The 22,352-nt window shown below is 44.0% G+C and overlaps 1 protein-coding gene across 2 annotated transcripts; it reads right to left on the bottom strand.

Annotated features, from left to right (window-relative positions):
• Positions 1-16,768: 16,768 nt before the first annotated feature.
• PJA1 (praja ring finger ubiquitin ligase 1) lies at positions 16,769-21,500 on the bottom strand. Of its 2 annotated transcripts, none has more exons than XM_055120802.1 (2): positions 21,344-21,500; positions 16,769-19,028 (listed from the first exon to the last, which is right to left on the bottom strand). In XM_055120802.1, exon 2 carries the CDS (start codon positions 19,013-19,015, stop codon positions 17,222-17,224), a length of 1,794 nt encoding a protein of 597 aa, XP_054976777.1. In that variant the 5' UTR covers positions 19,016-19,028; positions 21,344-21,500; the 3' UTR covers positions 16,769-17,221. The 2 variants fall into 2 exon arrangements, with proteins under 2 accessions (XP_054976777.1, XP_004615829.1); XM_004615772.3 differs by having other exon boundaries at positions 16,769-19,022; positions 21,344-21,492.
• Between the last annotated feature and the right edge of the window lie 852 nt (positions 21,501-22,352).

Raw genomic sequence — 22,352 nt, 5'->3', positions numbered from 1 at the left:
AGCACAACGGGTAGGGCGTTTGCCTTGCACGCGGCCAACCCAGGTTCCAATCCCAGTATCCCATATGGTCTCCTGAGCACCGCCAGGGGTAATTCCTGAGTGCAGAGCCAGGAGTAACCACTGAGCATCGCTCAGTGTGACCCAAAAAGAAAAAAAAACCAAGAGGCAGCAAGAGGGCAAGGATTTATAATTTTTTTTGTTGTTTTGGTTTTGGTGCCACACCTGGAGGGGCTAACGAGTAACTCTTGGCTTTGTACTCAGGAATAATTCTTAGCATGCTCAGGGAGACATATGGGATTCCAGGGATCAAACCAGGGTCAGCTTCATGCAAGGCAAGTGCCTTACCCACTGTACTACCTATCTAGCACCTAGGATTTATAAATCTTAAATAGTATCTTCAGCAGAATTATTAATGATTTTTAAAGCACATAATTACAATGCGGGCTGAAGAGATAGCACAGTGGGTAGGCTGTTTGCCTTGCACAGAGCCGACCCAGGTTCGATTCCTCTGCCCCTCTCCGAGAGCCCAGCAAGCTACCGAGAGTATCCCGCCCACATGGCAGAGCCTGGCAAGCTACCCGTGACATATTCTATATATCAAGAACAGTAACAATGAGTCTCACAATGGAGATGTTACTGGTGCCCACTTGAGCAAATCGATGAGCAATGGCATCCTGCCTTTTGAGAAACACTTTTGAAAACACTAATATTCATAAAAATTCTTAATCTTCGGAAGCCATGACATTTGCATATAGATGAATTAACATGGAAAGTATCATGTTAAGTGAAATGAGTCAGAAAGAGAGGGACAGATATAGAAAGATTGCACTCATTTGTGGAATATAAATTAACAGAATGGGAGACTAACACTCAAGAATAGTAGAAATAAGTACCAGGACGATTACTCTGCAGCTTAGAATCCGGTCTCGCATGCTGGGGGAAAGGCAGCTCAGATAGAGAAAGGAACACCAAGTAAAGGGCCTGCTCAGAATGGGAGATGCGGGCTGAAAGTTGACTATAGACGGAACATGGTGGCCACTTAATGCCTCTATTGCAAACAACAACACCCAAAAAGAGAGAAAGAGCAAAATGGAATGCCCTGACACAGAGGCGGGGTGGGGTGGAGGGGACGGAGTGAGGGTGGTGGGAGGGATACTGGGACCATTGGTGGTGGAAAATGGGCACTGGTGGAGGGATGGGTATTCGACCGTTGTATGACTGAAACGCAAGCACTAAAGTTTGTATGTCTGTAACTGTACCTCATAATGATTCACTAATAAAATTTTTTTAAAAAAAATTCTTAATCTTCATAGGAATTATTTTGGGGGCTGGATAGATAGTGCATTGGGTATGGCGTTTGCCTTGCACGTGGCTGTTGCAGGTTTGATCCCCAACATCCCATATGAACTCCCAGCCTGCCAGATCTTTCCAGGAGTAAGCTCTGAGCATCCTTGGAAGTTGCGTACATATTATGTGTGTGTGCGCACACACACACACAAACACACACACAAACCAATAATTGAATTATTTTGAGGAGTGGATGGTAGGTCACACCTGGCAGTGCTCAAGGGCTCTGCCTGGATCTTTGCTCATGTATCACTCCTGGTGGTACTTGGGAGATTATAGAGGGTGTTGGGGATCTACTGAGGTTAGCCACATGCAAAGCAAGTGCATTAACTATTGTATTATAGCTCACCCCAAAGAGAATTCTTGTTATTTTCATTTCATTTTTAAGGAAACTGCAACCAAGGAAAGTAAGTCATTTATCCAAAATCTTCAGAACATATTTGCAGTTTATATCTGAGAGGTGGTTAATTTCTAAAATATATTATATAAAAAAATCACGCAAGTTAATGTAAACAAAAATCAAGTAACCCCCAAATGGGCAAAAGACAAGAAAAAATAGTCTCTTCTCACAAAAAGGTACATATATATATATATATATATATAAATGCATGTATATATATAGAGAGAGAGATGACTCATAGAAAGTCACAAATAATCACAATAACTTATTATTGGAAAAATTTCAAATCAAAGCAGCAATGAGGTATTACCTCACATCTGTGAGAATGGCTGAAATCAAAAAGACTGGGGAAAAAACAACTATTGGTGAAGATGTAGAAAAAAAGAAACTCTGGAAAACCATTAGTGGGAACAAAAATTGTTACCAACTCTATGAAAATGATATGGAAATTCCATAAAATCAGAAATTGAAGTTTCATATAATCCACCAATACAACTCCTAAGCATTTATCACGAGGATAGGAAAACATTTATTCTAAAATATACTTTTAATCTATATGTATATCAGCATTATTCATTATCACCAAAACCTGGAATCAACCTAAATGCTCATTGACACAGGACTGGACAAAGACACTGAGATATATATGCACTTAATGAAATAAGATGCCAGAGAAGGGAACACCAAGTAAAAAGTGGTCAGAGGAAATGCGGGGGAAGGGTGATGCGTGCTGAATGTAGACTAGAGACCGAACACAATGGCCACTCAACACCCTTATTGCAGACCACAACACCTAATTAGAGAGAGAGAACAAAAGGGAATACCCTGCCACAGTGGCAGGGTGGGGTGGGGGGAGATGAGACTGGGGAGGTGGGAGGGATGCTGGGTTTACTGGTGGTGGAGAGTGGGCACTGGTGAAGGGATGGGTTCTCGAACTTTGTATGAGGGAAACATGAGCACAAAAATGTATAAACCTGTAACTGTACCCTCATGGTGATTCACTAACTAAAAATAAATAAATTAAAAAATAAATAAAATTAAATTTAAAAAAATGAAATAAGATGCCATTAAAAGATAAGGGTAGACTGCCACAGTGGCGGGGGGGTTGGGGGTGGGGGGAGATGGGATTGGGGGGGTGGGAGGGATGTTGGGTTTATTTGTGGTGGAGAATGGGCACTGGTGAAGGGATGGGTTCTCCAACTTTGTATGAGGGAAACATGAGCACGAAAATGTATAAATCTGTAACTGTACCCTCACTGTGACTCACTTATAAATAAATTTTAAAAAATCATTGCACCTTTTCCTCCTTTATTTGCCAATCTTCCTAAACTGTAGGCTGCATCCCAGGAGACGTTATGTAACTTATAAAGAAAACTCATTTTAAAATAAAAATGTTTATGATTTAAAAAAAAGATAAGGGTGGAGAATGTGACTCAGTAGTAAAATACATGAGTCCAAATGTCTCAGGCCCTGGGTTCAATCTCCAGCATGAGACTGAAATATATTTGTCTTTTGAGCAAAAATAGATGGAAGTTGTAGTTATTATGCTAAGTGAAACACGTAAGGAAGTGAAAAACAATTACCAGATGGTTTTGCTCATAGACAGAATCACTAAAGTGAATATACAAACAACAAACTGCAAATATAATGCTTAGACTCTGAAATCTGTGGTGGTTACCAGAAAGAAAGGAAAATAAGGAATGAGTCGAAGGGTCAATTTGGAGATGAACTTTGGTGGCGCGAGTGAGGTACATGTAGAATTATGATGCTAAATTATTGAAATTCTATACTAGTGTAAATTAATGATAAATCAATAATAAAAAAGAAAAGAAACAAAATCACACAGCTAATAAATGGCAAGGTAAGGATTTGGATACTCATCTGTCTAATAAGTTTCATTTCTGCCTATGTTCTGATGCTCCTAATGTGAACACAACTGTGGACAGCATAGAATAACTTCTAATAGTGCTATGGAGGCATTATTCAATGACGTCTGTGCATATTAACACATTTACTGCTCACTACACCTGACTATATAGGTAACATTATCAACCCTTCCTTGTACACAAGTGCACACTGGGGGACAAAGAAGTCAAATCACTTATCTGAAGTACCAAGAGGAGTACTCCATGGCTTGGAAGCTGACCTCACATGCTAGGTGAAGAAGCAGCTCTGATAGAAAAGGGATCACCAAGCAAAGGGTGCTAGGCGGGCCCACTAGGGATGGGAGATACAGGCTGAAAATAGACTATATACTGAACATGATGCCTGCTTAATACCTCTGTAGCAAACCAGTACACCCAAAAAGAGAGAGCGAGCAAATGGGAATGCCCTGCCACTGAGGCAGGGTGGGGTGAAGGGGACAGGGTGGGGGTGGTGGGAGGGATGCTGGGACCATTGGTGGTGGAAAATGGGCCCTCGTGGAGGGATGGGTACTCGATCATTGTATGACTGAAACATAGGCATGAAAACCTGTAAGTCTGTAACTTTGTCTCACGGTGATTCACTAATAAAAAAATCACTTATCTGAGACCACACCATTGCTAAGTGGCAGAACTGTCACTGTCACTGCCATCCCGTTGCTCATCGATTTGCTCAAGTAGGCACCAGTAACGTCTTCATTGTGAAACTTGTTGTTATGTTTTTTGGCATATTGAATATGCTACCGGTATCTTGCCAGGCTCTGCTGTGCGGGAGAGATACTCTAAGTAACTTGCCAGGCTCTCTGAGAGAGACAAGGGACGAAGGAATCAAACTTGTGCAAGGTTGGCCTCGTGCAAGGCAAATGCCTAACTAGCTGTGCTATCGCTGGGCAGAACTGGTATAAGAAATTAAAATCTCAGTCAAAGCCATTTACCAGCTCTCTTCCATGTGTTTTAGGCCAGGCGATGTTCCCCAGGCCCTGGTCTGACGGAACCACCACCTGGTAAACTATGGGTTAGTGGCAGCAGGAAAACTCTCCAGAACCTGCAGGTTAAATTCAGCATTCCTTCCCCAGGAGCATCAAGTCATTGTGCTCACCTTAGAACAAAGCCCAGTCAAGCAGAAGCAAGCTCTCAAGGTGGTGTAGTGGAAAGAATCTGGCCTCTGGCATTAGACAAACCTAAGTGGAAATCTGGGCTTTGGAAATTACTTTGGTGACCTTGGGCAACTCACCAAACCTCATCCAGCCAGTGTCCACTGCTAAACACTGTTATGAGAAGTAAATGAAATGGCGATATAGAAATGTGAATTATATACTATAAAGGGCTCTTGAAGGCCGGGTGCAATTATTCCTTGTTCTGTAGCACCAAGTTCCTCTGCCCAGGCGGGCCCAAAACAGAGACTGGGAGAAGTGGGTTTTAGAAATGCTAATATGGTGCTTGAGTGACAGGCCCCGCACAATGGAGGAGGGTGCTGTGAATGGGACAGACTGGCCTGGGAGCAGGCTCCCCACGTGGGAGTGAGCAGGGGAAGGATCCAGAGGGGCAGCATTCCCAGCAGAGGGGATGGAGACTTGGCTAATTGGAAGGGGCTGGAGCTGCAGGGGCAGGAAGAAGGAAAGGGATTACCTGCTGACTGGGAGGGGCTTTCTAACAGGGGTCGCGCTAGGGGCAAGAATGGTGCCTGCTGGGGCTTGGGGCCTGGGGTACAGCTCACTGTTGCAGAGAAAGGATAGGGGAACTGGGAGTTGCAGATGGAGAATGAGCCTGGACTTCTGGGTTGGGCAATTCTAAGTCTATGCTTGAATTAGAGGTAGGAAGATAATGGTACAATGATAACTAGCTTCTAAACCCAGTTCCCATCCTGAAGTCCTTGTTCTGAACTGGGAATCAGTGCCCCAGTGCCAGGACACAATAAGGTACATTGTGTGTGTGTGTGTGTGAGAGAGAGAGAGAAAGAAAGAAAGAGAGAGAGAGACTTGGGGATACTTTGAGTACAGAGGAAGGAGCTGTCAGTCTCTAAGCTCTTCTCTGTTGCATCTCTTCCCTCTCCTCCTTTCTCCTCAGACGTCTCCATTTGCCCTCCCCTCCCCCTACACCATGAAGGCTGTTTTTGTTCTTCCTCTGGCCTAGCCCCTGAGGTGTGCAAACAGGAAAGACCTCTCCCCGGGCAGTGAGTAAGGAGGGAAAAAATGAGGTGTTGAAAAGATGACAAGTCGCCCTGTCAGAGCTCACCTTGGCAGGGAGCAGGCGGCAGGGGCCGACGGGTGGTGGGAGGGGGTCCACCCTGGAAGTCAGCCTACATGTACCCAGAGCCAGACAAGCTGATCCTCAACAAGCAGGCACTGTGTATATGGTTGTTTGGTTTAGAACCCACCCCACCGCCCCCTACACACACACATTCTCACCATCAAAGATTCCTTCCTTTCCTTCCCAGTAGGAAGAGAAAAGGCCACTGGGCCAGTGGTTTAGAGTGTGATGGAAGGGAGTGGAGTAAGGGGAGAGAGCAGGGCAGGAGGCCCAGTTCCTGCTTCTAAGTTGCAAGTCTGTATCCAGCAACATCCTGGGCATCCTTTAGCTGGTTCAGTGGAACATCACACTCAGCTTCTTAAACTGAATTTCTGACTTCTGCATTGTCATTGCCATTCCTCTTGGGACTAGTCTTGTAAATGACCTCATTATCCAATCACCCAAAAGCCAAAATCTTGGGAGTCATCTAAGTCTTCCTCTTCCAACTTGTTTATTTCTTCGCCTTATTATTTCTCTCTCTTCTCTCTTCCCATGGCTATTACCTGATTGACATTTCACTTCACTTCATTTCATTCCTTCCTTTCTTGCCTATTCATGAACTATTTAGCTATTGGAGAAAGAGCTGTAAATAAATCCTATTCAGCCAGGGCTTTCTTGGAGTTTGTCAGACATGGCTGGGCTCAATGCAGTGGGGTGCAACTAAATGAAGGAGTCAGCTTTTAAAATCCTTCCCTTCAAAGTCTAATGGTAAGGAGTGGTGATTCTGAAGACAGTCTGCTGAGGTTTGGAGTCTGACTTTAACTGCTTCTAGTTGTGGAGCCTTGGGCAAGTGCCTCAGTTTTCTCACCTTCTTCATAAGGCTACTCTAAGGGCTGAAAATGTCACTATTTCAAACTACTGGTACAACATTTACTAGCATTGTTCATTTTATGATTTAAAATTTAGATTTGAAGCAGGGTACGATGAGAGCTCGTTGGAGAGGCCAAGAATATGGCATTGGGAGTTTATAATAGCTTACAAAGCAATCAGCATGGGGAAATCAAACAGTCTTGATTAGATAGCAGTGGTCTGTCTGTGGAAAACCAAAGACAGAAACCAGAAATCCAAAGGGTAGGAAACATACAATAGGATTGTAGTTACTTTCAAGATAGCTGGGGTGAGGAGCTAGGGAGATACTGCAGGGGGTAGGGTTCTGGCCTTGCATGCAGCTGACCTGGGTTCAATTCCCAGCACCCCATATGGCCCTCTGAGACTCGAAACCCACCAGGAATGATCCTTGAGTAGAGTCAGGAGTAAGCCCTGAGCATAACTGGATGTATCCCTGCAAAAAACAAAAACTAGGAAGAAAATGGGGTACCAGTCCCCATTCTCTCACTTTCTAGCTATGTGACACTGAACAGGTCATTTTCCCCATTCCCTCTTTTGAGCTTCTGTTTCATAAGGATGGCAGTCAACAGATATAATGCTTCTTATGTGTCAGGTATTGTCTTGAGTGTCATAATTGCTCCCTGGAAAGGGATTTCCTATTATTTAACTCCATTTGTCTAATGAGAAAACTGAAGCATAGAGGGGTTAAGACACTGCCTAAGGTACCAAAGCATGAGAAATGAAGAGCTAGGACTTGAAAGCAGGCATTTTTGGACACTCAAGCGCCTTTCTTGCAGAACTATTTGAAAATTACAAAATACTTTTGAAAGTATTGGGCAGCTGGCTGGAAGGCTCCCAGGGAAGGACTGTCTTCAGGCTGAGGGCTTTGGTCATTGGATGAAGGCTATAGAATCTGGGCCAGAATGACATTGAAGCTAAAAGCATCTTTAAGGATGAAACAGCACTGACCATGCAAGTGGAAGCAAACATAAACAAATTGGACTACATTAAACTAAGAAGCTTCTGCACTTCAAAAGAAACAGTGACAAAATACAGAAAGAGCCCACAGAATGGGAAAGAATATTTACCCAATACCCATCTGATAAAGGATTAATATCCAGTATATACAAGACACTAGTAGAATTGTATAAGAAACAAACCTCTAACCCCATCAAAAAATCGGGAGAAGAAATGAACAGAAGTTTCCTCAAAAAAGAAATAGAAATGGCCAAAAGGCACATGAAAAAATGCTCCACATCACTAGTCATCAGGAAGATGCAAATCAAAACAACAATCAGATATCATCTCACACCACAGAGACTGGCACACATTCAAAAGAACAAAAGCAACCAGTGCTGGTGTGGATGTGAGAAAAAAGGGATGCTCTTTTACTGCTGGTGGGAATGCCGACTGGTCCAGCCTTTCTGGAAAACAATATGGACAGTACTTCAAAATCTAGAAATTGAGCTTCCCTATGCCCCTGCAATACCACTTCAGGGAATATATCCCGAGGACGCAAAAGAGCACAGTAGAAATGAATCTGTACCTATATACTCATTGCAGCACTGTTCACAATAGCAAAAATCTGGAAACAACCCAAGTGCCCTAGAACAGATGACTGGTTAAAGAAACTTTGGTACATGTACACAATGGAATACTATGCAGCTGTTAGGAGAGATGAAGTCATAAAATTTGCTTATAAATGGATAGACATGGAGAGTATCATGCTAAGTGAAATGAGTCAGAAAGAAAGGGACAGACATAGAAGGACTGCACTCATTTGTGGAGTATAAAATAACATCACATGATGCTGGCACCAAAGGAAAATAAAAGGATAATAGATACAAGGGCCCGGGGTTTGCCCCATAGCTGGAAGACTGCTTCATGAGTGGAGGGGAGAAGGCACATGGAATAGATAAGGGATGACTAAGAAAATGATGGCTGGAGGAACCAGCTGGGATGGGAGATGCATGCTGAAAGTAGACAATGGACCAAACATGATGACCTCTCATTGTCTGTGTTACAAGCCATAATGCCCAAAAGGAGAGAGTACGGGGAATATTGTCTGCCATAGAGGCAGGGGGAGGGTAGGAAAGGGGGGTTATACCCGTGATATTGGTGGTGGGGAATGTGCACGGGTGGAGGGATGGGTGTTTGATCATTGTAAGATTGTAACCCAAACATGAAAGCTTGTAACTATCTCATGGTGATTCAATAAAATTTTTTAAAAAATAATAAATAAATAAAAAATTAAAAAAAATTTTAAAAAAGAATCTGGGCCAGAAATAGAAAATATGGGCCTCAGGCATCTAACAGGACCTGAGCAATGCCAGCTCAGGGATAGGCCAATGCCCCTGGTCAGAAGCAGGGCTCAAGGTTAAGTCTGGGCTGGAGGCCAAAGGACTCAAACCACTGAGGCTGCTTGAAGGCAGACACCATTTGATCACTGTGCCACAAAAGGAAACGCTTAAAATTATAGTGAGGAGATGCCACATTTGAAGTGTTTCCTAATAGTGCCACTGTGCTATTTCCTTGTGTCCTCATCAGATCAGTGCCATTCCCATTTAACAGATGAAGAAACTGATCCTCAGAAAGAGGAAATTACTCAAGGTTCAGAGCTAATAAGTAGCAAGCAGTTTTTTGATCATTTTTCAGGGCACAATGTTTTCTTTTTTAATTTTTAAAAATTTATTTATTGAATCACCATTAGATACAAAATTGTTCATGACTGAGTTTCAGTCATACAATGTCCCAGCACTCATCCCTTCACCAGTGTCCATTTCTCTCCACCGGTGTCCTATTTCCCATCCCCTCTCAATCTGCCTCTATTGCAGACACTTTTCCTTTTACTTTTTTCCTTTTAGGCACTGTGGTTGCCAAGCAGTTTTTTCAAACCAAAGAAAGATAAGGGGGAAAAACCCTAACCCAGAAATTACACAAAGAACCCTTCCTAGACAAAGAAACAAGTTTTAGATTGAAAGTCCAATTATATACATCTTTGGTTACTGAAAGCTACAGCCACCGACCCTCTGTCCATCTGCAGTCAGTGGACAGACTCCACCTGTACAGGATTCATCGAGCCAGGACCAACCAACAACAGACCAAAATAGAGGCCCAGCAGGCCTGCACATGTAGGCTTTTCCCTATCAGCCATGACCACCTCAGACCTGAACCTGCATTTTTCTGTGGGTATTTCTGGTTTTTTCTGTGGGTATTTCTGGTTTGTACAGACCCAGATGAGATTCATGAAACTCCTCAGCCTGAAGGACTCTGGGCAACGGTTGGGCTTTTCTTTCCCAGTCTTTAAGGGAGGAATCAGTGTCAATGTGGCAGCCATTGGCTGATCCAGTGTGGTTCCCTTTATATAGAAGTTCTTTCCTCCAGGCATGAGGAGAGGTCAGGCTGGGCATTAGGGAGGGACGGGGACAGAAACAGCCCCTCCATCCAGGACTAGCCTGCATTCTTCAATGGGCCCAAATGGGGTGGGCCTGCTCTACAGGAAGCCAAACCCTTTACGAAGAGAGACTCAGCCACGGCCATCTGTGCACACAAACAGTGGGCTAGCAAAACAGCTTGGCCAGAAGAGTCAATTACACAGAAAAAAAATAGAAAACATTTTTCTTCCTTCTCCCCACCCCCCACCCCCCAATCTTACCTTACTCTGCTTCCAGCAGGAATGTTGGACTCCTGCTATGTTTCCTCCAGACCAGCGCCAAGCATCCAGAGTCAGCCTTGCTAAGTTGGTGAAGTGCAAGAATGATGTGTATCTAAGGGGTGGGAGTTCTGAGTCCCCAGTTCCTGCTGCTCCAGCCCAGGAAATAAAACAGCCAGAAGAAATGGTAACAACAAACAACAGTGCCCTTATGCTTCTATCACCCATTCCTTATTTCATTTGTTCATTCCCACTACCCCAGGAGATAGTATTTCTTTTATACCAGTTTGTAGATAAGTAAATCAACATTGTGAAAAGAGTATGTATCTTGTTCACTAACTAATTAGCAGGAAAACCATTTCAGACAGATTGGACTCATTCTCCTTCGTCTATCCCAACTGCAGGACTACGGTAGCTGAGGTGGCCCTGCCTGGATTCCCTCAGCAGGAGCCAGCCTTAAGAGGCTAGAGGCAAGTTCCAGTCACATTTTCATTTTTCTTTTCTTCCTCACATATCACCTTCTTGTTAAAGAGAATTTAAGAAATGTGCCTTCCGCCCCCGCCAAATGGAATGAAAATTGCCTGTAATTCCACTATCATGAGAGAACCACTGCTAGCTAATATGATGGCTGATGAGCTCTCTCTTATTCAGAGATATTCTCTGGATATCTCTTTCACATACTTCTTTCCACATGGGAAAGGAGCTCTTCTATGTCAAGGACACCTTCCAGACCTCACACTGTGTCTCTGGAGGCCAGCTGGACTATAGCACTGTAGCTGTTCTGCTATCGGGCACTCTTGGGTCAAAGATTTTGGTTCGCATCAAACCTGGCTTTGTGGCTACAGAGTCCTGCCTGTCATTTCCAACCTGTATCCTGACAATCAACTCCCTACCTCATTACTAGAAGTCACCTGAGAGAGTCCCTGTCCTAAACATTTTGCTTGCTCATTCTCTTGCTCACTCGCTCTTGCTCTCTCACACATTCTCTCTTGCACTTTCCTCTTTTCTCCCCTCTCTCACCCACACCATATTATTTCACACTCCTAACCTGCTATTTATTCACATTCATTCAGTTCCCTTTGCCTAGCGTGTGTGTACCCTGCTCTCCCTAAATCCCCTCTCTTCACCCTACTTCTCCCCTTCTCTCCCACTCTTCATATATACAAACCCCTTATCCCCCAATGAAATCCTCAAATTAACAAAAATCTTAAGAAACAAAAGGACACACTAAAAAATAGTGTCCTCTTTTCCCTGACATCATCCCCTGTTCCTTGTCGATCTTTTCAGAGACGTTATATATGCAGACGATGATACTATATGTCTTGTGAAACATGCACGACTCTGCCCATTATTCTATACCTGGATCTTCTAAGTTCAGGATACTCTTAAACTGTGTTTCTTGTCTCCCGCTGTATTGAGTGAGGCATCTGATGGCTGTCCCATAATTTATTTAACCAGCTTTCCAGTCTCTTGCTACTATAAACAATGCAACAATAGTCTTGTACAAACAACCTTGTGATTTTGCTCTTGTAGGAGAAACTCCTACTAGTGGAATTGATGGTGAGAGTATACAGTATTAAATACAGTCTACATATACAGTGTATTTATTAAATATTAATATATTTCACTAAAGGACCTTTCAAACAAACCATTTGACACCACTACTCATAATGTTTAGAAGGACCTCCCTCCGTCCTTCACCTTGCTGAAGCCTACTGATGCTTTGGGAGTGGCCACCTCCCCAGCACATCCAATGATCAGCCTCACTCCCCATACAGTCAGGCTCTTTGCTCCCAGATTACCTTGTGTTGGCTCCTCTATAGCATATTCCACAGAAGACTGCAATCCTCTCTGTATAATCCTGTTTCCCACCACTAGACTATGAGCTCTTTGAGGGAAGGACTAAGCCTTATTCATATCCTATGGGCCCCTGTCCAACACACCAGAGGTAGAAGGTCAATAAATATTTGTTGAACTAACCTAGTCCATGTTGAGTCTGCTCTGAGTGCTAAGTGGGCAGGCGTGCACTTACTGAATGCAAGCAAGCATGAGCCAGGCTGAGCAGTGCCTTTGACTTGGTTCCCCTGGGTCCCTGGAAATTTTTCCTCATGAGTTTAGTGCCCAGTCCCTGCTTTTCTTCACGCTGATCCCCAGACCTGACTCAAATCACATTCCTCCAACTCTATATAGGCGAATGCTGCCTCTTATCCATCCCTGTCCCCAGCTCCTGCGGAAGAAGCCTTCCATTATTCTGTACCTCATTTATCTTCTTCCTCCTGAACAAATACTTAGTGCCTCCTATCTGATTGCTCTGCTGATTCTTCAGTGTGCCACTCACTGCAGGCTAATGAGTATCTACTTCTCATCAAAATGAGGTTGAAAGATATGGAGATGATTGTCTGCTGCCCCCCCCTATCTTATCCCATCTTCTCCACGGTAATTCTTCCTCTCTCCTCAGAACTGCCACCACCTTTCTGAACCTGTTTATATATCACTCACCTTCTGGACCTGATGGACGAATCCAGTGACACCACCAAATGCAAGTCATATCCTCAAGTAAGGGATTATGAAACCTTATTAGTGTTTTGCCAGCACATTCTTTGTGGCAGTAAAATATGGAGAAAGGAAAGATGGGAGGCATACAGAAGTCAGCCAAGACTTGAAGCAATGTACCAGGCTTCAAAGTCCCATTCTATAGATGGCAATGTCAAGGCAAACTGAAGGGAGATCTAGAACCTGACTTGCTCCATGGTATCAGATAGGCATATACACTCTCAGCTCTGTGTTTGTCAGAGATCCAAGCAGGTAAAAGAGGAATGGATTGAGGGAAGTTACCACATATTCTCTAGCTGCAAGATAAACATGAATTCCTACCCAGAATCTCGGGCCCCAACAGCAGCTGGGAAAACCTAAAGATCCAACAGAGAGCAGAAAATAGGACATATGGACATAGGATGCAAAAAATGGGTGTCCAGGGCCTGCAGAATCTGGGGCAGGAGTGGGGTTAAGGCTGGGTCAGATGTACCCAGTTGTGCCACTCCCACTCTTCACTATGACTGTTCCTGTGTTTTCCAAGGACAAACCCAGCTTTACCCTACATTGGGAGAAGCATTTATCTATCCTGTCAATACATGTTAAAGTTAGTACATGGACCATTACTAGGTGCCAAGACTATTGAGATGACTCTGGCATATAAATCCTGGTCAAAAGGACTCACAGGGATGGGGCACAGGGAGGAAAGAACCAGAGGCAACAGAAAAAAAAAAATTCATAAGCTGGTATGTGATAAGGACTTTGGAGAGGCTGCTTAAAATTGACAGGACTGAAAAGTATTTCAGGTCAGAGGCCCAAGTACAAATGTAAAAGGGTTTTGATTTCGATACCTTAGAGACAGGAAGGGCCTAAGGACAATCTAGCTATCCTGCTATGGCAAGGCACCTCATAATGCTGGGGTGCTTTCTTGCAAAAAGCAATAATTTATAATCCAAATAAAGATCAAAACATGGGGCTATTTATTCCAGATCCAGGAAATAAGTCCAGTAACCAAGAAATATAGTATGGTGGCTGGTAATTTAGCAAAATCTTGAAAGTAACCTAATCTCAATATAGCTGCTTCGGATCTGAGTCCTGCTCTAGAACCAGGCCTCCAGGTGCATAATGTGTACACTGCATTGTAAAAAGAAATCGCCTAAGCCATGAGCATTTGGGATATCTCAAAAAACTGTGAAAATGGGCACAAAGCAGGCCATGGTATTGCAAACATTCTATTTTGGGTTCTTAACCCGAATTTAACCAGAACAATTTTATTGGAAAGCTACGAGGAGGTTTGGGGAATTGTCTTGGAGGCTAGACAATCAAATTGGCAGAAATGAGCAAAAGGGGCAGCTAAGGACATGGCCAGGGCTTTCAGGGCTTTCCTCCCTCCAGACTTAAGGTACTGTATGTATCGAATGCCCTTAGCTGAGGACACAGGCCCAAGTGTGATTTGTTCAGATTCTGAGAGCCAGATCTCCCTTTTGGGCGCCCCACAATCAGGACACCTTGCCTCCAGTAGGAGCTTCTTTTTGCAGACAAGCTTTTACAGCCCCAGCAGGAAGCCCAGTGGAAGAGGATCCCCTTCTGGGAGATTTACCCACTGTGACTCCAGGGTTCTCTAAGGGTAAGTTAGGGCTTTTTCTATTGAAGGGAATAGGAAGTTCAGAAGGACCCAAAGTTGCCCCTAAAAGCTTCCTGACATAGTGCCCATTGGTGCACAGCAAAGCTGTGTATTAGGCCAACCACTATAGTCCCACCCAAAGGAGCTCTTCAAGGTCACAGACTTCTGAGCTTCTGTGACAGCTGAGGACTTGGCTGAAGGCCAAGATAATAAAGAATGTGGGGGTGAAGCTATAAATAATCAATTTAACCTATTGTGGGAAAAAGACAACAGTTTCCACCCCTATTTCCATGCTTGCAGTAATTGAATTTATTCATTTTTTAAGTGTGAATGCTTGGGGGGGCACACCCAGCTGTGCTCAGTGCTAACTCCTGGCTTGGTGTTCAGGGAACACTCCTAGTGGTGCACAGGGAACCATATGTAGTGACCATGAATAGAACCAGGGATAGCTACAGGTCTTAATCCCTACACTATCTCTTCCACTTCTGGATTTTAAAAAATTTATCCTGTTAATATTCCTGAAAATTCACTGGAGAACTATGAAAAATGCCAATTAAATTATTTTAGGTGAAAAAAGTCAAAAGCCCCTTTCTTGGTTGCTCCCCCAAAAAACCTGATTCTCTCCAGACGTGACTGCCATCAGTTAGGTATGTAGACTTCTGGATACTTTTATGCAATTGCATATGTTGTTGCATGTTTGCTTTTGTAAGGTTTTACTTTACACAAAGACTATATATGGCACTCTACAATGCCTTTTCCCCCAAAAACTGAACATTATGTATAAGAGATATTTTAGTATCAGTTCATGCAGTTTTCAACTGTTGTTCAGTAGTATTCCATACCACCCAAGTACAAGCTGGGCAGAACATGAGCCACTTTACACTTGTAAAGCTCCACCCAAACTGCTCTCCATAAAAACTTCTACTGGTTACATTCAAAGCAACAGCATAAATGTCTGCAATTTTTCTCTACCTCACTCACTCTAGACATTATCAGAAAGAAAATCTATTGTTTTCTGATGGACAAAATATATTTCATTGTTGTGTAATTTACATGTCTCTGATTGCCAATGAGGTTGAACATTAACCATATCCAGTCTGTAGAGCTATGGGAAAACAGCTCTCATAAACTGCTGGTAAAAGCAAGAGTTAGTATGGTCACTTCGGAAAGCAGTTTGGCATTTCCTAGTGGGGTGAAGATGCTCTCCCCTGATATTCCCAGATACTTTATTTCCATATACTTACCCCCAAAGAAACTCACATGTGCCCAAAAAGATAACTCGTGACCATGTTCATTTCAAAAAATACCAATAAAAGGTAAGCTGGGGTGACTCGCATAATTGAATATTAATATTGAGAGATTAAAATGCATGAACTAGGTGTATCTGTAGGTATCTAGCGAAATCTCAAGAAGTGTTGAGTGGGAAAAAAATCATGTTATAACACAAGACATTCTGTCAGTACTATTTAAGAAACAGATGCTTTATATTGGTTATTAAGATACACATATATACATATATATACACATATACATACACATATACATATACCAAGTCTAAAAAAGAACAAGCACTAAACATGTTAATCCTGGGTAATACTTACTTTTGTAAGGAAGGCAAATGAGAAACCTCACCCGTGTCTGAGAGTTCACTGACAGGAGAAGGAGAAAAGGTCTGAGGCTAACATGGCCAATGTTAAAGCTGTTCACACTGTGTAGGTGGGTGGACACCTTCTTTTTCTCAGCACAGGTCTAGCACAGATTGTTGAATCGCTTTTGTTTACTGTGTTAAAGTATATAATTGGCATGCTGCTTTATTTTTTAAGCCCATTCCATATAAGAGTTTATATTTTCTACAAGATGGCTTTAACCTCTTTACTCTGACACTCAGTTTAGATTTATTTCTACAATTGTTCTTTCTTTTACCTTTCATTATGTTTCTTTCCACTCTATAGAGAGTTTTCTATCCTCCTCATGGTAGCTTAAAAATTGCACTTTGTTCCTACTTTTAAAAAGATTTCCCTTAATTTTTTGTCACCAAATCAGCATTTCCAGCAAAAGTAAATGTTTCTACTATTGGAAACACTAAAAGGCCTATTTTTTGATGCAAATGCATGGGACTGATGATAAGGTCACCTAGTAGCATCACTTTAGACAAAGTCAAACAATCCACCATACAATGTAAAACCAAAAGACCTTTAATAAGAATTTACGGCACTGGTATTACAGGAACATTAATCCTTAACATGCAACAGAAATGATAATACCATTTGGACATCATTTAACAGATAAACTCGACCTTACAATTAACAGCAATATATTCTATGGAAGAAAACAACCGAACTTATTTCAATTCTCAGGTTAGAAAACAGATCCTATTTTTGAAGTTCCCAGTAGAATTTAGGAAGTTTAATATTCCCTTCTAACCTATAAGAGATCACATGGTTTTTAAATGAAATAGTACACACACAAAACTCCTTTCACAATAGAAAAGAAATCACAAGGAATCAATAGTTGTATATTAATCGATTGAGTTGATTTTAATGGTTAATTTTGAAAGGGCTCCTGCAGTATGGTGGATTTTTCAGATGGGGAAAACCATCAGCAGACCAAAGTAAAGAGCTTTGGTTTCACAGCTGGGGAGGAAACATGCAGCGGCACACGGGGCAGGTGCCTGACTTCTGAAGCCAGATGGAAACGCATGCCTTATGAAAATAATGGTGGCAAGGGAGCTCTGTTGCCACCTCTCCCTTCACATATTCACTGCAGCATATCGGACAGCACATTTCCTCCCCCACTGTGGTTTGATCTTCGGCAATTAGAATTTCAGGAAGAGTATCGATGCTCTCCTTGCTTGCTGGTGGATTTGCTACCTCTACATCCACTGCCAGAGATTCCAAGTGAGCAAGTGCGGTTTCCATAGCCTGGGCCAGGCGTTCTTCGAGAGCCATATATGTAAGGAACTGAGGATCCACATAGGAAATGGCTTCAGCCACACCAAGGCCATCTGCAAACCCATCAAAGAGGCTCCAATCTACTTCAAGGTCTTCACTGACACTAGAGTCATCTTCAAGGTTATTATTTCCATCGAGCATGAATACCCCAGACTGCAAAAGATCCTGGCCAGAATCATTCTCACCTTCACTGCTGCTCTCATGTGCATTAAATTGAAGCCAAGGGATTTCACCTTCCTGGGATGTCTGCTGTTCATCCTGAAGAGGTATCTGAACTTCTGTGAGCTCATTGCTGACATTGCTGCCAGAAGCATCAGTGGTACTGGGGGTGTCACCAGTACTGGTATTCACTCTGGCTTGATCAGGTTCGGGTTCTTCTCTCCCTGGCAGAGTCTCCCAGCTTCCACCACTGGAGGACAGAGTGTGGCCATGAACTCGATATTTCTGTCGCAGAGCCTCAATCCACTCTCTGTCACTATCGGAGTCATCGTCATCATCATCATCATCCTCAAAGAATCTGTAGTAGTCATCGCTGTGCGTCCAGAAGTCAGGGTCAGCCATGGATCGACGTTGTCTCTGTACTTTTTCTGGCTTCACTTGCTCATTTTTGCCATCTTTCTTGTCTTCGGGGTATTTCAGCTCAGAGTAGTTAGTTGCACTTTCTTCTCTGCTTCTTCTTGCTAAGCCATCTGAGCGGCCTTCATCAGTGTTGTTCCACCTGGAAGTACTATGTGGCACATCATCATCATCATCGGTATCAAAGAATACTTTTGGCTTTATGCAGGTTGGGCTGGCCAGATTTCTGACTTTGGGTCTCACCACCGGTTCTTCTGAACTCTGTTGGGGGTTTTCCCCATCACCACAAATACTAACAGGAGCCCTGCTGGGGCAGATGGGTACATTCTGTACCCATCTCTCCCTCTCAACGTGGCTACTTGTGGCCATCTTGCTTTCAATGTGGGCCTGAGACCCCATTCTATTCTGTTGCAGGAACTCAGCCCTGCTGGTAGAGCATCTTGCCCCAGGATCTGGGTCAAGTTTGCCAAGCTCCTCTCTCACATCATGGTTAAAACCAGAAAACTGTGTGGCCACACCAGGCACAGACCTCACACCTTGATCTTGATCATACACATTCTCCTCTTTAAACTTGCCAGTTTTCCCTCTCACCAGCACATGCTCAACAGGCCCAGCCCCCTCCTCCTCACTATCATCTGCCCCCAAACAGTCAACATGTCCATAAGTCAATCCTCTTCTGCTACCTGAAGCACGGTACTCTCTTGGTTGGTACCTGGAACAGTCCTCATCATCAACATTCAGGCTGCTTCCGGAGTTTGTGTTGCCATCCCATCTCCGACGTGTGGTAGAAAATGGCGATCGGCTCCTCTTGTTGGTTTGGCTGGGGGTTGATCTATACATCGGAGCTTTGGTAGTTGTCTGCCTTTGACTGGAAATCCTGTCCCTCTGGCTCATGGATTACCTGCAACTGACATAAGAATGCTTTCTTCCACACCTCCTCCCCTACATTGAGCTGATATTAGCTTGGAGCACACAGGCTTACTAGGTCCTTGACCTACTGCTGACTGGGGAGGTTTCCAGTACAGCCAGGGCATGAGTGGGAAGGCTTGGGCTCACTAAACATACTTTGGACTTGGGAAAGTTAAATCTGTGCAGAATTAGAAGCAGGGGGATTTAATTTCCCCTTCAATCGGAGGGTACAGAGGCCTGGAAAAATTAATTTTTCTTTCTTCTAAGGCCTTGAGAAGCATTCCAGTGACAGTCACATTTTAATATTGGCCAAAAATAACTACAAGTGAGTTTGTAGGAAAGCCAGGTTTAAGTGAGAATCTGACAGAAGGTGTAGGTGACCGGATGCTTGGAAGGTGGGTGAGCTACTGTGGAATTGTACCAAGCAGAGTGTGTGAAAGAAGAAAGAGTGCTGTGGGAGATTTTTATGGGGCGTCTGCATTTTTCTGAGCACTGCAGACATGCAGAAGAAATGCATATTGGAATAGGGTGGAAAACAGAGAACACTGCATGTGCATGAGTGTCTTTGTGTCTGTCAGGAAGATAGAGGCAGATAAAAGAAGGACCTAGCAATTGTGCAATGGAGAAATGCATCTATGTTTGTTGTGGAAGGGCCAGATTACAGTGGGTTGGGGAAGAGGTATGAGCATCAGCCAGAACAAGACCTATTCTGAATGTGTGTATGATATGGCAGGGGTGAGCAGTGGTCTCAGAAGAGAAAGGGTATATGTAAGTAGGAGGAGAGAAAGAGAATATGTATGTGTGTACAGTTGCATTTGTGGCAGCTTCCTCTCTAAAGGGATGATGCCTGCAGAAGATGTAGAAGGGTATGTTGTCACTGAACAGGGTGTCCGTGACTGTGTGCCTGTGTTAGTGAAAATGGATCTGTGTGAATATACATAGTGATGAGAGGGCAGCAACAGCACTGGAGAGGGATGTGCGTACGGCAGGCAGCACAGGGGTCAGCAATCAAAGATGTCTCTACATGTAAATGTGGTGAGCAGGAGGGGGAGGTGCCCCTGGAGGGAGATTTATGTGATTATGCACATGGTATAGATAACAGGACAGTCTAAACACACATATGTGGCAGGTAGGGAACAAATCAGGGTAGCATTTGAGAGAGAGTATGTGAAGGAGTATGTTTGTTGTGTGCACATATCTTTAAGTGGTATATAAAAGAGGAGCCAGCAATCAAAAGATGTCCTTATATGTGTATGTAGCAGTGAGGGTAATTTGATTCTGGAGGGTGCCATGTGCCTATGTCCTGTGGGCACTGGACAGAAGAAACATAGGCAGAGGAAGGTGGGGGTCAGTTGTGAGAATATGTAAGTGGCAGATGACAGGGGGAGCACAGTGTGTGCATCTGTGTGTGGTAAAACGTGCTGGAAGACATGGTAAGTGACAGGGTGTGGGAAAGTATGTGCATGCATATGTATATGCAGGCATGGGTAGCAGTGAGACGAGGAATCATTGCGTATGACGACAGGGATTGGGACTCCAGTGTAAAGTTCCCCTGCATGTGTGGTCATGTGTACGAATGTGTCCCTGTGCGCATACTCGAACTAGGAGGCGGAGGAGGGGCTGCGATGTCATAATGAGGTACAGGGGAATGTTAACAGCTCAAACTGCGGATCTGCGGATCTGATCCAAACCAATGTGACAGGGAAGGGGCAAAAAAGAAAGAAAAACGTGTGTGGCAATATCATTTTCCCCGACAATAATTTGTTTTTCTGGCAGTTCTTTGACTGGGAACAATATCTTTACCGAAAAAAAAAAATCTGAACATTTTACTATTCAGCAAAAGGATGCAAAATGGGGGAAGGACTGGCACGAAACAGTCAGCCAAGGGCCTGAAGAATGAAGGAGGGCGAAGGGAGGAGAAGCAGAGGGAGGGAGGCGGGTGAGGGCTGCGACCACCATTCTGCTTCTGCGTAGCGAGATTGAATCCCTAGGCCTGATGGAAGGGGCCCGGATGGCCTGGGGTGGGGGTGGGGTGGGGTGGGGGTGGGGTGGGGGCTCTCACCACAGGGACGGGGCTGGGCAACGGGAGGATGAAACCCCCAACAGTTCTCAGGAGGGCACAGGCCTCAAGCAGCACAGAGTTAGGTTCCAAATCCGCCCCACTCCTTCCCTTAGGGGCGAGCTGGACATTTTTTCGCTCACCCCCTCCCCCAAACCCTCGCCCCCGCGACCCGGGTCCCACTCTCCAAACCCTGCGGCTTGGCCAGCCCACCGTTTGGGTTGAATCGAGGAAGGAAACGGCCTTGCACTCACCTCGCGCTGCCACCGGCGAGATCTCCCAAGAAGCGGGGCTCTCGGACGGACCTCAGACCACCTCGACAGCCAGAGTCGTGGCTCGCAAGTCCCCGGCTCCTCCCCTGCCAGACAGCAGCTAGGCGGGCGGCGACTGCGACGGCGGAAGTGATTGTGGCGTAGGCTGTGCCCGCCCCTTGATGTGGCTGCGAGGGGAGGAGGCTCCGGGCCTCCGCTAACCGGCTTGACCCTCCAAACGTTATTACGTGCGAAATCATGAAATCGGCAAGGATACCGAAAATGTTTCCCAAAAATGCAATCTCCAGCGAGCTTGAACCAACGTTAACCCTCTCGCAGACAACCTTCTGGGCTGGAAAAAACAAGACGAAATCTGCACATTCTTTCAGATTAGCTTCCATATGAAAGCAAATTATATCCTTATTCAATATAGCATGTTATATCTTAACATATGATGTATTTGTACTGGAAATACCAACACTGCAATGCAAACCCGAATTCTTTTGACCTGCCGATGGAAGCAAATGGTTGCTTGAAGCAAACCTTGTTGCTGTTAACAAAATCAAGCTTCTCTCTATAAAAGAAATGATCAAACTTGAAGCACAAGACAGGCCCACATTTTGGCAATTGTATTACAGTTTTAAAATATTGTTTATTCAAGTTTACTGAACTCAGCCATTTTTTAAAGTCGTGCTTTATGTGCCTTTGATACTGGCATGGAATGTAAATACTTCCTGTATTCATTCAAGAGCAAAGCTATGGCCATACTGGAAATAAATACATAATAGATGGAGAAATATTTAAGGGTTACAACGTTGTAGAAACAGGATGTAATAATTTTATTTTGGTTTCGGGTCTTCACCCTGCTTAGTGCCTGGGGGACAATGGATTGAACTGGGAACTCCCACATGCTTTCTCCCCCACTATGATTTGTATGTGGGAGCTCCATGATTGATTCCTGTCACTGCTTCCTTTCCTGAGCATCATGAGGAGTTATGCTTACGGCCAAATT

The sequence above is a fragment of the Sorex araneus genome, chromosome X (assembly GCF_027595985.1).
Source record: "Sorex araneus isolate mSorAra2 chromosome X, mSorAra2.pri, whole genome shotgun sequence".
Lineage (NCBI taxonomy): Eukaryota > Metazoa > Chordata > Mammalia > Eulipotyphla > Soricidae > Sorex > Sorex araneus.
This window is presented reverse-complemented; position numbering and strand designations above follow the sequence as displayed.

Excerpts from the sequence above, each read along its gene's own strand:
- PJA1 (XM_055120802.1), bottom strand. The coding sequence starts at position 19,015 with ATGAGCCAGAGGGACAGGATTTCCAGTCAAAGGCAGACAACTACCAAA.